Raw genomic sequence first — 14,652 nt, 5'->3', positions numbered from 1 at the left:
TCGCTCACGTAAGAGTTCAGTGAGTTAACAGTGTTTTTGAGTTTGTTGGTTAATTCCAGATAAACGGGATGTCAGGAGTTTAGGGAGGCGAGTCCAAGTAATTTGACATATTTAATTTGACATATTTGAGCATTTTATAAATACAATAAAATAAAATAAAGTAACGCAATAGTAACCTTTTCCTGGAAAGTATGTTACTTTTTATTCATTTTAACGCAGTAAGTTTTTTGGGGAAGTAACTACAGCTAATAAGTATAGTAACGAGAGTAACGTAAGTTACCCAACACTGCACTGCACACACATCTTCCCCGACATTCCCGTCAGTAAGCCCAACCGGAGCTTATGAAACGCTGCCGCCAGATAGCCTGGGTCTTAAACCGAGCGCACCCAGTCCGTCTGTCAGTCAGTCGCAGCACGGCGTGTTGAGTGAACCGGTCTCCTTGCAGGTGGAGCTGGGCTAAGGTCACTTAAAGCGGTGTTTTCGCTCTGACAGGAACAAGACTGCGGTGAAGTCTGGGCTTGGAAAACAAACATGGTTTTCCTGACCTTGTCGTGCTGGATCAGAAGCCGCGGACCCGACAGATACTGGAAAGTTCAAGAAGTTCTCAAACATGCGCGGGTAAGGCTGGGACTATTTCCTGGAGCACAGTCAGCTAGCTGACCTGCCTCCACACCGACTAAACACTGTGTTGTAGTCACCTCAGGAAACTAGAAACGCAGCTGTTTATTCTCTGATATGTGTTGCTGTGCGGTGGAGGCTTAACGCGTCCTCGTCGGCATGAACACACGTTAAAAGCATCACGTCAGTGGTTGTGTTGTGTTGTCGGTTCTTCACCAGCACTTCAGGGGCAGGAAGAACCGCTGCTACGGCCTGGCGGTGAAGGCGGTCCGGAGGGCGTTCGTCTACGCCACCAAAGCCCGCAGAGTGAAGAAACGTAACATGAGAACGGTAAGACACAAATACATGCCGGGTAGGTTTTATCTGATGTGTCACCCGGTTTATATCCAAGACCCAGTTCAAAATAGTTTAGCATGTTCTCCTCTAGTCAGACCAATATTAATCAGTAGCAGTCTAGTTTTCCAGTGAATCCTGGGTAACATAACAATGAAAACACTTGAACCAGTTTTAGCAGTCTGTCCACAACGTTGACTTTTAGACCTTGAGGACACTAGTTGTTTTTAACAGAGGACATGAGGTCTTCCAAGGACCCAAAGATGATTCTGAACGTCACAAGAAGCCAAAGACAAAGCAGCTGTCAATCCCAGCTTTGTTTGTTCCCTCTTCACATCTCCAGCTCACAGGAGGGTTTAATAATTATGCATTATAATGGACCTGAGTCCGTAATAAAGACTGACTATCTATCTATCTATTACAGTACATGACGTTTGAGGAGTTCTTTTTAAAAACAACTGTTCACATACCCTGTAATTGCTGATATGGTCTTGAACAAGTTAACCAGTGTGATACATCTCCTGTTCTGCTCTGATGTCTTCAGCTCTGGATCACACGCATCGCAGCAGCGTCTCGAGAGCACGGCATGAAGTATCCGGCCCTGATGCACAACCTTACAAAGGTTGGTTGTGTCAAACCACACGTTTACAGAGTTGTACCACTTCTCTCTCTAGGATCTCGCAGCTTCGACGTTTCACTTCACCATCTCTCTCTCCCTCCATACAGACCAGCGTCCAGCTGAACCGGCGTGTCATCAGCGACCTGGCCGTCACAGAACCCCGGTCGTTCCTCTCGCTTGCCAAGCTGGCCCAGGCTCGGCAGCAGGAAGGCTTCGGTGCGGCGCTGGGCGACGGCAAAGAGCCTCCTGGTGTCTTCTCGCGTGTGGTTTGCCTACAATAAAAAGGACTCGCTGCGGTTATGGATCTCCAGCTGATGTGTGCTTTAAAGAGCAGTGCCCTTGGATTGTTGAGATGATCCTCCGAATTGACCAGACTGACATCCACCACTTTGCTTCACAGCCACTTCATCTATCTAGGTATCTGTCATATAATAATCACATTTGTTAACTTAAGTTTCCCAACCGAGCGACTTCCCTGGGGGAGGACGGGGGAGGACGCTGTCGAAGGGCCTGTTTGATCCCCGGCCTCGGAGGACGGCTTCTCTCTCCATGTTGTGATTTTGCCATTCAAAGCTCAAGTTTTCATATTTATATAAGAATATGACACATCCTAAAGCCAATTGTATTTATTGTCGATACTGTTCACTCTTCTGTGACATCTGTGACCATCCCTCAAGCTTCGTCATGACCCCAGCTCTCAGCTGACGATACGTAGCATAGCAACCGTTTGTCTGCAGACAGTCCTGCTCCTGCTACATTCACCGTCTTCAGTCCAACATACCTGTCAATGTGTGCCAGAGGTTTCCTACTGAAGCGTGTGAAACTGTTCCTCAGCAGATCTCCTAACTGCCCCTGCTATCATGATAGGAACACAACCTTTGTTAAGTTATTACTTGATGTTGTAATGAAGTTTTTTTGAGGGGGGGTAAGGATGGAGGGTGATGATTTTTGTGATGACTTTGTTTTGTATCTATTTTACCCATTGTTGTGGTAAGACTGTCCTCACTATGTTTAGTTCATTAAACATTTTGATACATACTCTGTTCTCATTGGTTCTTCTCATTGAACAGCATTGTTTTGATGTTATTCTACACTTCTGTACAAACTGTTGCTGCCATTCCCCTGCAGATGTTCCGGTGGTGCATAATAACAAACACAAGGATGAAATAAATACAATTCAATTAACCAGTGGTGTTTTAGGAACACACACACACCCAGGTCTGCAGTCACACACTCCAACAGTTGTCTCTCTCTCTGCAGTAGAGGTCAAATCCCACCGTGTGTGTGTCCTCTGTCTCACCAAACCTCCACCAGCCTGATGCAACCAAAGAATATTTGCTGTCAGTCCATGTGAATTGCAGCTATTGTGACCTTCCGCGGCTGCCGTAGCAATTCTGGGTGGGATTACGTGAATGACCTCTAGTGAACACGCTGGTTCTGGCAGCCAATGAGAAGAAGGCGTGCTCGACCGGTAGCCAATGGCCGTCGCTGTTCTTCAGAGAGCCGCTGCGCTTCCTGGTGCACTTGCGCAGAAGTCTGCGGCGTGACACGCGTGTGCAGCAGTGACAGATCAGATCAGTAGCTGCATGATCCTCCTGCTGCTCCACACGGAACCGGCCGATCTGGGTTTTTCTTCCTGATAGCGACATGTCGTGGCTGTTCGGCCTGAACAGGGGCCAGCCGGAGCCGCCGGCCGGACTCCCGGCCCCGCCGCCACCACCACCACCACCGGCCGGAGGCTCCGGAGGTGGTGGTGATAAACCCAAGGACAAATGGAGCAACTTTGATCCGACCGGGCTGGAGCGGGCTGCTCAGGCCGCCAAGGAGCTCGACAAGTCCCGTAAGTGTTGAACGGCGCCGGTGGGTCTGAGTGGGTCTGAGTGGGCTGAGGGGGCTGAGGGGGCTCAGGGAGGTCCGTCCACATTGTGTCTGTGCAGCTGCTTCACACCGAGGCCTCGGACTCAGACCGGGACTCTCGTGCTCCTGTGAAAGTCCAGTAGCGGATGAGACCGAGTCTGTGCTGCCTCTCCTCCATTCACACTAGTGGACTGGGTTCAAAGGTCATCACCTTGCACCGCGGCTGACTGCAGACACACAGCTTACACTGCTGCTGCCATTCATTCATTCATTCATTCATTCATTCATTCATTCATTCTGTCAGTCCTCAGATGGCGCTCTCTGGTTCTGGTTCTGTTCAAGAGTCTCAGAGTCTCTGTGCTTCATGGTGAACCAGTTTAAGTGGAACCACAATGGGAGTATGGTCTGCAGCATTACTCCAAATTATTGCTTCCTTGTAATCATTCTTCAGTTTTATGAATATTTTGGTCTGGTGTTGGAGTGAACCCAGCCTTGGCCATCTCTCCAGAGTTAAAAGATCAGAATTACTTTACTTTATTAAAGCAGAAGTAAGCAGAATGTTTGTGTTAATATAAGTCTTAAATAGTTCTATCTTCTGACAGCAATCACTTCTATAGAGTGTTTGGTCTGAAACACGGGTCTGTCAGTCACTCTGCTCTGCTGTAAGCCGAGGAGAAAACTTTCCTTGTATCCTACAACCTTTATCCAATGAGGAGAGAGAACGGCATAAAGGGGCGGTCCTCTCTGTGTGTGCAGCCAAGGGATGCGCGTGAATGTGGTGACGTAGGGACGAGGGCGGGGACTGCTAACTCCATCGGCTGACAAAAAGTTAGCCAAAACCACCGGATCGCTTTGGATATTGCTTCTTTGCTGTCTCAGTAATCATTCTTTAGCTTTATGAATATTTTGGTCTGGTGTTGGAGTGAACCCAGCCTTGGCCATCTCTCCAGAGTTAAAAGATCAGAATTACTTGACTTTATTAAGTCCCAATGGGAAATCCATACAACTTCTTAATTCTGCTTTCAAGCTTTTCTTGAAATTCTGTAGACGCCCAAATCGCCACAAACATTTAGTTTCTTTAGCAGAACATTGCAAATCTTTCTCCAGGTTGTAGTCACTGCCTTTGTCCTTACTGTCTAGGATACAACATGTCACGGTTCCCAGGAAAGAACCAACTATTTCTTGGTTGCCTTGAGAACCAGCTTTGTGTTTTTCCGGCCTGAATGCGCTGTGTGGTGTCAGACCAGGATCAACTAGAGTCCCTCCTTGTGTGTAAGCTGTATCTCTGATGTCGCCCTGTCCCTCTGTCCAGGACATGCTAAAGAAGCTCTGGACCTGGCTCGTATGCAGGAGCAGTCCACTCAGATGGAGCACCAGAGCAAAATAAAGGTACAGTACACCTTACCTTACACCTCCAGTCCTGCATCACTCCTCATCCTCTGCAGGACGGGGGTTGTGTCCTGGAGCAGCACTGACTGTCGGTGCTGCCCATGTGTGCTGTTCTGTTCTGAAAGTCCAACACAGGAAAAATAATGAAATTGAAAAGTAACGTGCCGCTCATTATTCTTTTTTTTCTTTTTTACTTTATTTTTAAAGTCACCACGTGTTTGTACATTTACATGTACACATGAAAAAAGGTCACGTAACATAGACAACATAACAGTCACAACATCATACACATGGAAAAAAAAAAGAAAAACATATAACATCAACAATCACATAGACAAACACTCAGAAAATAAATAATAAATAAACATTTAAAAAAAGATAATAAAAAAAAATTACAACAAGCAGGATAATCACAGTTACAACAACAACATTATGATGATTAAATCAATTGTAGTAGGTTGACCACTTGGCCCATCTTATCTCATATAGTCTGAGGTTACCCCTCATTTTATATGTTACATACTCCATTTGATGTACCTGTTGAATGGTGTCCCTCCATTTTTCTATTGTTGGCTGGGTTTTCTGAAGCCAGTTTCTGGTGATTTGTTTTAGAGCAGTTATAAGCAGCACCCTGAGCAAATAGTCATCAAATAGTCGCTCATTATTCACAGGGTTAAAAGAGTATTAGAGCTAGACTTTTACATCAGTCTGGAAGTCAGACAAATAAGATAAGACAATCCTTTATACGTCCCCCAGTGGGGAAATGTACAAGGCTGCAAAAGCAAAAATGCAAAGAAATGTATATCACAGATAAATAGCAAATAGCAATAGCAGCAAAAAGAAGGCCGTATTTATAAAAGAGTATAATTAATGAATAAGAAAAAAAGTAAATAATACACATTCCAATTATGTTTTGTGCATTTTGTCAAAGAAAATGTAAATTATGGCATTAATTGTGTCCAAAGTATTCATGTGGATGTGTAGCTTCAAAATACAGTGTCATATTTGCATCTCCACTTTAGCTCTATGTACAATGTGCAGCACAATAAAACATGGGCCCCATATGTAGCTCTGTATCCTTTTGGATAACCCAAGTGATTATTGAATGATCTCTAGTGTGTTCCTTCAGTGTGACTGATTGTTGACATGTTTATATTTCACTGTAACAGGAATATGAAGCAGCAGTGGAACAATTAAAAGGTGACCAGTTAAGAGTCCAAGGTGAGGAGAGGAGGAAAACTCTGAATGAGGAGACGAAGCAGCATCAAGCGGTATGAACAGAACAGCTCTATCTTTTCCTTTTTTTTTGTTTTATTAAAGTAATTAAGTATTAGAAATACACAATGCACTGAAGTAGACCAGACAGAGTTTGATGGCTACAGTGATTTCTTTCTGCCCACAGAGAGCCCAGTACCAAGACAAGCTGGCCAGGCAGCGATATGAGGACCAACTAAGGCAACAGGTGAGTTTAGTTTGAAATGAATGAGCTATATTTGTCACTATACCAGCAGTGCAATGGGAATATATGCAACTCTCTCAGGAAATGCTTTGAAAAGAGCTGCAGTACCAAACTGATGGCTGTTTTTACTTTCCGTTTTCTTCCCACAGCAAGCCCTGAACGAGGAGAACCTCCGCAAACAGGAGGAGTCGGTCCAGAAACAGGAGGCCATGAGGAAAGGTGCACAGTTCACCTCTGTTACACTGATGAGCGGGGTCATGTGGGGGTCGTTCTGCAGCTGATGACCAGTGGTTTATGTACTTTGTTTGTCATGGCTTTTCCAGCAACGATAGAGCATGAGATGGATCTGAGGCACAAGAACGAGCTCCTGCGTATAGAGGCGGAGTCTAAAGCCCGGGCCCGCGTGGAGAGAGAGAACGCCGACATCATCCGCGAGCAAATCCGCCTGAAGGCTGCGGAACACAGACAGACTGTCCTGGAGTCCATCAAGTAAGACACACGGCCTCTTTTCTGATTGAACACTACAGTCTTTCTTATTTTTAGTATTAACAGAGGGTGTTAAAGGAGTCACTATCACACCACTCTATGACACAATAGTGCTCATGGTTTTATCGCTTAAGTGTCAACACCAGAAAGTCCCACTGACAGTGAACGTGTCTTTGCTTTTAGGACTGCTGGTGCTGTGTTTGGAGAAGGCTTCAGGGCCTTTGTTTCAGACTGGGACAAAGTCACAGCTACGGTGAGTCTGTTTCCATCCACAGTTAGTTTAGTGTGAGATTACATTAGAAATGCACAGTAACGACTAGAGCTGCAACAATTAATCGATTAATCAAACAATAAACAATTATTAAATTAATCGTCAACTATATTGATAATAGTTTTTTAAGAAAACAAGTCAAAATTCTCTGATTTCAGCTTCTTAAATATGAATATTTCTGGTTTCTTTGTTCCTTTATGACAATAAACTGAGTCTCTCTTTGGTTTGTGGACAAAACCAGACGTTTGAGGACGTCATCTGGTGGGTTTTTTTTTTAATCGGTAATGAAAATAATCATAAGATGCAGCCTTAGTAAGGTCTAAACGTCACTAACAGAAAGACAACCAGATCTGTTCTGTCCAGTGATGGGAACAACAGCGTTACTAACGGTGCTACTTTTTTCACTGTTCCTCCCAATAATCCAAAAAGTTACAGTTTCTCCGTTATAACAACGTTACCGTTACTGACAATAAAATGTGCTGTTACTTGCCTCAAGAAGTCCTGTCACAAAATAATACACCCATTAAGAGTACGTTACATACATCTTTTATTCAACTAGTTGGAAAAAAGTGGTTTATCTGTAAACTAACCAACTCACTCAGTATTCCTCCGCACAGAATACTGAGTGAGTTAGTTAGTTCCAGATAAACGGGAGGTGGTGTTGGGGTTAGAGGGGGCGAGTCCAAGTCATTTGACATATTTGAGCATTTTATAAAAGAGTAACACAACAGTTACTTTTCCTGGTAATTAGTTACTTTTATACTAGTAATTCAGTTACTAACTCAGTTACTTTTTGGGTAAAGTAACTCGTAACTATAACCTATTACTTTTCAGTTTACTTTTGGTTCTGTCACAGTCTGATTTAGTTTGCTCTATAATAATAACAACAAAAGCAAGAAGTTATGTCATTGTACATTCAGTCCTTATATGATGTATTTAAGCAATATATCACTCCAGTCCGTGGTATATGCTCAGTATAATGAGCATATACCACGGACTGGAGTGATATATTGCTTTTATAAAACGGTTACCAATAATGACAATATGAAAGAGGGATATGCAATCAATTTCATGTAGTTTTATTCAACCAGAAATACATATTATCCAATAAAATAGCCTCACTGTGAAAAAATAGTCCCACCTCTCCAGACGTTAGCTCCAAGTAGCTCTGCATCTCGTCTTTTCCTCCGCTTTTTTCAGGTGAAAGTCACTGCTCAGTCCCCTCTACCATTGTTAACCCTCCCCGGAGGTGAAAGTTCACCTTAAACATGTGAATTCAACTACTTTAGTCCATTTTTTAACATCGTAAAAACATCAGCTGTCTTTTGCTACGGACTGCTACAGTCCGTTGTCATGGATACATGACAACAACTTCCATTCATACCAGTCATACGTGCCTGACGCGGAGTGATAGCCTACGCTGTGATAAGGCTTTAGAATAGTAGCTGTGGCATATGCTCAATATACCACGGTTAACAACCAATCAGATCGCCGGATTTCACCTTTCTGTCTTATAATAGTATTTATGCCACAGAGGACACCCAACATGTGAATAACCATTGATGTCTGTCTCCATGTGACCAGGTGGCAGGACTGACCCTCCTGGCTGTGGGAGTCTATTCAGCCAGAAACGCCACAGCGGTGGCAGGACGCTACATCGAGGCCCGGCTGGGGAAGCCGTCGCTGGTGCGAGAGACGTCCCGCTTCACCGTGGCAGAGGCAATCAAGCATCCAGTCAAGGTAGCTGTGGAGGACTTCATTGTTTCATACGTGTTGTACGTGCAGGTTCTAACACGGTTCTGATCATTCTCCTCTTCCTGCAACCGTTCAGACGGCCAAACGTCTGAAGAGCAAACCCCAGGACGCTCTGGAGGGAGTGGTGCTCAAGGTAAGTGGACCTCAAACAAAACAGACGTCTTCTTATCAACGGTCTGCAATCACTTGTAATCGAAGCATATTTTCTTTTTTCTTAGCCTTCCCTTGAGGAACGTGTGCGTGACATCGCCATAGCGACAAGAAACACAAGGCAGAATAACGGCCTCTACAGGAACATCCTCATGTACGGCCCACCCGGCACGGGCAAGACCCTGTTTGCCAAGGTACAGCTGAGTGATGGTGACTGTCACATACAGGACAGGCACACTGAGGCTTGATCTAACTGTGAGCTGTCTCATCTGTCTTTGTGCTGAGCAGAAGCTGGCCATGCACTCCGGCATGGACTATGCAATCATGACCGGTGGTGATGTAGCGCCCATGGGCCGCGACGGCGTGACCGCCATGCATAAAGTGTTTGACTGGGCCGGCACGAGTCGACGGGGGTACGTTACCACAGCCGCTGGAGATTATTCTGATGATGTACAAACTAAGATAATGTCCAGAAAGATAAAGTAAGTTCTTTTTGTTTGTGTCCTCTTACAGGCTGCTGCTGTTTGTTGATGAAGCTGATGCATTCCTTCGCAAGAGATCCACTGTAAGTGTTGATGTGTTTCACTATACAGACGTTCATCCCTTTTGATAACTGCACATCCCTTCATTTATCTTGAAGCACATGATTTGAAGGTTTCATTCTTGTGTCTTGTAGGAGAAGATCAGTGAAGACCTCCGAGCCACCTTGAATGCATTTTTGTATCGCACTGGAGAACAGAGCAACAAGTAAACATGTTTTCATTCTGTGCCACACTGCTGCTTTAACCCTCCTGTTGTCCATCTGTTCCCTTCCTCCATCCTTCCTTTCTCTCTTCCTTCTTTCCACAATCCTTCTTCCCTTCCTTCTTTATTTCTTTCCTTCCTTCCTTACTTCCTTCCTCCCCTTCATCCTTACCTCTTCTTCCTTCCTCTTTTGATCCAATTGACCTGATCTGTTCCCTCCCTCCATCTTTCTTTCCTTTCCTTCCCTTTTCCCTTCCTTCTTTCCTTCCTTGAACAAATCTGTTCCCTTCCTCCATCTTTCTTTCCTTCCTTTTCCTTTCCTTCTTTCTTTCTTTCTTTCCATCCATCCTCCCTTCCCTTCATCCTTACTTCTTCCTTCCTTTTTCCCCTTCCTTCTTTCCTCCCATCTTTCCCTTTGTCCTTCCTTCTTTCTTTCTTCCTTGAACAAATCTGTTCCCTCCCTCCATCTTTCTTCCCTTCCTTCATTCCACAATCCCTTTTCCCTTCCTTCCTTCCTTCCTTCCTTCCTTCCTTCCTTCCTTCCTTCCTTCCTTCCTTCCTTCCTTCCCTTCCCTTCCTTCCTTTTTGACCCAATCTGTTCCCTCCCTCCCTCCTATCTTTCCTTCCTTTTCCCCTTCCTTCTTTCCTCCCATCTTTCCCTTCGCCCTTCCTTCCTTTCTTCCAACAGGAGGGTTAATCTCGAACCTTTACTGTTTCATACTCTTTCATCACATAACTATGTCGCTAAATTTCTATGATTTTTTTTTTTGTTCCCCCTGCAGATTCATGCTGGTGTTGGCCAGTAACCAACCAGAGCAGTTTGACTGGGCCATCAACGACCGTATAGATGAAATAGTGAATTTTGCTCTGCCGGGTCCTGAGGAGAGGGAGAGGCTGGTGCGGTTGTACTTTGACAGATACGTGCTGGAGCCGGCCACTGGAGGGAGGCAGTGAGTAAAAAAATCCCAACACTACTGACAAAGCTGTTAAAGGGATATTTCAACATTTTGGCAAATTCGTCATAATCCCTATAGTCTTACTGTTGGAGTGGGTTCATTACCTTTAATTGTCAGTGCAAGCTGTTTTTAGATCGGCGGGGCAGAGACGCAACGGAACGGAATTGTACTTTTGCTCAAAACTCATCAAATACACAATTGACCCCATAATTGACCCCATAAGCCCCACCCCCTTGGTTACTGTTGCTACGGCGGGCAAGCTTTCACTCCCAGCCATGCTCCTGGCAGTATTTGGTATCGATTTCAAAGGAAATATCAGCAAATTTCTGGATAAACTGTTCTGAGATAATGGAGAGTAGAAGTCACAAAGATCATTCAGAGTTTTCAGTGACGTGACTCGCGCAGGAGGATAAAACATCTGTTCAACGACACGACTGGACAATGTACAGAGCAGCAGTAAGGACCGGTAATTTTACCGTCTATCAACCCACGAAGACTTACGTCATCTCACTGGTCATGAAACGTTGTCACACTGCAAGTTTTTGGGCGATTGTGAACCACATACAGCTTTCGCTGCTGTTTTGTTTTCTCCCAGCGCTGTATCAGTCAGTGAAAGCAGTCCCTGCCTGGAGGATCCCTGGCCAAAAAGCCCAGGTAAACGCGGTAAAAGTACAGCTGTCATTTCGGAGGTGAACATAGGTTATCCCCATATTTACACTTGCTCAAGTCGAAAAAAAAGTCCGCTCGTATCTGAACATCTCTATATTGCTGCTGCCGCCGTAGTAGCAGCAGCAACAACAACATCCTTCTCTACAAACAAATGTTTTTCGTCCTAGTCTCAAAATATGTCCACAAAAGCAAACGTAATGACTCACTGCGGAAAGCTTGCCTGGCCTATAGTTACGGTTGCTAACGTAGGATTGGACAATAGCCGTTTGTGGGAGGAGTTGGCGAAGGGTCAATTCAACAACTCCAAGACATTCTTGTGGACAAGTTGTGACCTGCACATTCACTACGCTATGAAATTATAACGTATAATTATGTAACATTATGACACATGAAGCAAATACTTGGAACTACTTGGGTTTTTGAAATCACTCTACCCAGCAGTCGTGTCTGGAATATATTCCGGCTTTGGATTTGCCTCGAAAACAGCTCTGTCTCGTAATGTTACATTATTATCTCATAGCGTGGTGAATGTGCAGGTCACAGCTTGTCTACTAGAATGTTTTGGAGTTGTTGGATTGTGTATTTGATGAGTTTGATGAGGGGAACGTGAAAGTACCTGTCACCTCCCTTCTGTTAGCTGAGCAGCTTGCGTCTCTGCCCCGCCGATCTAAAAACAGCTTGCACCGACAATTAAAGGTAATGAACCTACTGCTACGACTATAGGGATTATGGAAATAGACTAATTTGCTATGATGTTGAACTATCCCTTTTAAATAGGGCAGAAAACCTGTGCCACACACCAGGGATGCATATTGAAACAAGTAATAAGGTTCAGTCCTAATGTGTAGAGGGATGTACAGTCATTTTGTGGTTTAATATCCCTTCCTTTAAATGCCAGTGTGGGTTAGTTTACATTCAGGCCTGTTTGATTTGAAGGCCAAGAAAAGGCCTGCTGGGCACGTGAAGGTTAGCAGACATGCTGAGGCATTAATTGCAGATGTGTGATGGAGGCTGATGTGTGGGTGGGGTGATGCACACATAGGCCAGGAGGCTTTGAAGTGAGCTGCAAAAACACTACAAGACCTGAAAGGCATTGCATCCAAGCCAGCCAAATAAACCCATATTGCTGTGTGTGTTTGTGTTGTGCAGGAGGATGAAGCTGGCACAGTTCGACTATGGTCAAAAGTGCTCTGAGATAGCGAAGAGGACAGAGGGCATGTCGGGCAGAGAGATCTCCAAGCTGGGCGTGGCCTGGCAGGTATGTTTCCTCAACTTGTTCCAGATTGGATGCCTTTTTATTTTATTTTACATTTTTATTCATTATTATTATTATCATCATCACAGATTACATTTACATTTCTGATACACATCTGATACTGATTTCTTGGTTCACAGATAGTATCAAAAAGAAAAAAAATCAGCATATCAAAACATAGCTGTCGTAAATATGTAATGTTAAAGTGCTGAAAACAAAACCTGCAAAGTATTATATTATAGTATAGTATACAGTATTTGTAAGAAAGAGACAGAAACCAACTAAAGACAGAGACAAAATGTGGGACAACAAAAGAACAATGATGAATCAAAGAGGGCTGTATGGGCTAGTAACAACAGGTGCATTCACTTGTAGGGAAACCAACAACTATATTTTCTAAGTTGAAATATGTATATAAGACCTATAAGACCAGGCAATCCTCAAACCATCAGAGAGATGAACAAAATAGTTAAGTGCACAGAGAAGTAATTTAGTTTGCTAAGTCTCCAGGATGTGACTGTGACGTTCGTACATAAGAGACCCATTTTGACCATGACTTTGTAAATGTATCTTGGATCGGATGCTTTTATAAGATTTTATTTTCATTGCGTAAAGAAATGTGTAAGACACACGTTGTGCTTCATGTTGTCACAGGCAGCAGCATATTCCTCTGAGGACGGCGTCCTGACGGAGGCCATGATCGACGCTCGGGTCGACGACGCCGTCAAGCAGCACCTCCAGAAGATGGACTGGCTGCACGGAGACGACGACGCCCAGACCCTCACCCCCCCTCCGGCCGGGACCACAGGCGGCGGAGGCAAAATGGGCTTCAACCTGCCACTCAGCGAGGCACCTCAGGCTCAGGAGGTGGTCGCTCCTGCACTTGAGATAAATGCAGAGTCGATCGCTCCTGCCCCTCAGATAAATGCAGAGGTGATCGCCGCTCCTGCCCCTCAGATAAAAGAGGTGATTGCTCCTGCACTTGAGATAAATGCAGAGTCGATTGCTCCTGCCCCTCAAATAAATGCAGAGGTGATCGATCCTGCACCTGAGATCAGTGCAGAGTCGATCGCTCCTGCACCTCAGATAAATGCAGAGGTGATTGATCCTGCACCTGAGATAAAAGCAGAGTCGATCGCTCCTGCACCTGAGATAAATGCAGAGGTGATCGATCCTGCCCCTCAGATAAAAGCAGAGTCGATCGCTCCTGCACCTGAGATAAATGCAGAGGTGATCGATCCTGCCCCTGAGATAAAAGCAGAGTCGATCGCTCCTGCATCTGAGATAAATGCAGAGGTGATCGCTCCTGCACCTCAGATAAATGCAGAGGTGATCGCTCCTGCACCTGAGGTAAATGCAAAGCAGGAAGGCGACAGTATACCACCTCCCTCTGATACTGACCAATCAACAGAGAGCAAAAGTGCCACTGAACAGAACTGTGAAGATGCCGTCAAATCAGAAGCTACGACAGCAGAGAGTTTGGCCCAGCCTGCTGCCTCCACTGACAGTGAGGTCAAGGTGGAGAAGGAGGTCAAGGTGGAGAAGGAGGACAAGAGTGGAGCCTCTCCTCCGAAGGACGGAACTCCAGTTTGAGTCCAATGTTTTTTTCAATCAGGCTGAAAATTTAAAGAATTAGTGTCCTGCCCCTTTAACTAGTCTGCTACTTAATGTCCAGTAATCTGATGGACTGTCTTTTATGACAGAAGATGAGTTAACAGGGTTTGGGGAGATGATCACTTAACAAACAAGGTCTGAGACTTTAACTCTAACATATAATGTATACATTGTAAAGGTGTACTTTACATGGGAACCATTCTGTCTGTAATAACTCTATAAATGTTGTGCACAGTGGAGTGTCTCTGTTGGAATGATTAAATGGGTCTGTGTTTTTATAAACACTACAAGTTTTGATGGTTCTTGCTTGGGCACTAAGGAAATGGCCAGTGGACAATGTAGCTGCTGGTGGGATTTAAAGGGATATTTCAACATATTGGCAAGTTCGCCCATTGCCATAATGCCTATAGTCTTAGGCATAGGTTCCTTTTAGCTTTTAATTGTAGGTGCAAGCTGTTTTTCGATCGGCGGGGCAG

General features: G+C 44.7%; 2 protein-coding genes across 3 annotated transcripts; both read left to right on the top strand.

The window, feature by feature from the left end:
• Positions 1–376: 376 nt before the first annotated feature.
• Positions 377–2,609, top strand: mrpl20 (mitochondrial ribosomal protein L20). Its single transcript, XM_085777127.1, has 4 exons — positions 377–619; positions 839–949; positions 1,497–1,574; positions 1,679–2,609. The coding sequence occupies exons 1-4, from the start codon at positions 533–535 to the stop codon at positions 1,850–1,852; spliced, it is 450 nt and encodes a 149-aa protein (XP_085633253.1). The 5' UTR covers positions 377–532; the 3' UTR covers positions 1,853–2,609.
• A 492-nt stretch (positions 2,610–3,101) lies between these two features.
• On the top strand, positions 3,102–14,464 carry atad3 (ATPase family AAA domain containing 3). 2 transcript variants are annotated; one of them, XM_085777126.1, is made up of 17 exons: positions 3,102–3,411; positions 4,741–4,817; positions 5,987–6,088; positions 6,220–6,279; positions 6,426–6,495; positions 6,600–6,765; positions 6,946–7,015; positions 8,618–8,773; positions 8,865–8,921; positions 9,007–9,132; positions 9,227–9,351; positions 9,452–9,503; positions 9,615–9,685; positions 10,465–10,632; positions 12,457–12,565; positions 13,217–13,429; positions 13,892–14,464. In XM_085777126.1, exons 1-17 carry the CDS (start codon positions 3,219–3,221, stop codon positions 14,153–14,155), a joined length of 2,079 nt encoding a protein of 692 aa, XP_085633252.1. In that variant the 5' UTR covers positions 3,102–3,218; the 3' UTR covers positions 14,156–14,464. The 2 variants fall into 2 exon arrangements, with proteins under 2 accessions (XP_085633252.1, XP_085633251.1); XM_085777125.1 differs by having other exon boundaries at positions 13,859–14,422.
• Positions 14,465–14,652: the final 188 nt, after the last annotated feature.

This window comes from Trachurus japonicus, chromosome 5 (assembly GCF_045865225.1).
Source record: "Trachurus japonicus isolate A0001 chromosome 5, Traja_1.0".
NCBI classification, from domain to species: Eukaryota; Metazoa; Chordata; class Actinopteri; order Carangiformes; family Carangidae; genus Trachurus; species Trachurus japonicus.
Note: the sequence above shows the minus strand (reverse complement) of the source record. Positions and strands in the feature narration are given on the sequence as shown.

Coding starts and splice junctions, on each gene's coding strand:
- mrpl20 (XM_085777127.1), top strand. CDS start 533: ATGGTTTTCCTGACCTTGTCGTGCTGGATCAGAAGCCGCGGACCCGAC. Junction 620..838: donor AAGTTCTCAAACATGCGCGG/GTAAGGCTGGGA, acceptor GTTCTTCACCAG/CACTTCAGGGGCAGGAAGAA. Junction 950..1,496: donor AGAAACGTAACATGAGAACG/GTAAGACACAAA, acceptor TGATGTCTTCAG/CTCTGGATCACACGCATCGC.
- atad3 (XM_085777125.1), top strand. CDS start 3,219: ATGTCGTGGCTGTTCGGCCTGAACAGGGGCCAGCCGGAGCCGCCGGCC. Junction 3,412..4,740: donor CAAGGAGCTCGACAAGTCCC/GTAAGTGTTGAA, acceptor CCCTCTGTCCAG/GACATGCTAAAGAAGCTCTG. Junction 9,133..9,226: donor GCAAGACCCTGTTTGCCAAG/GTACAGCTGAGT, acceptor TGTGCTGAGCAG/AAGCTGGCCATGCACTCCGG.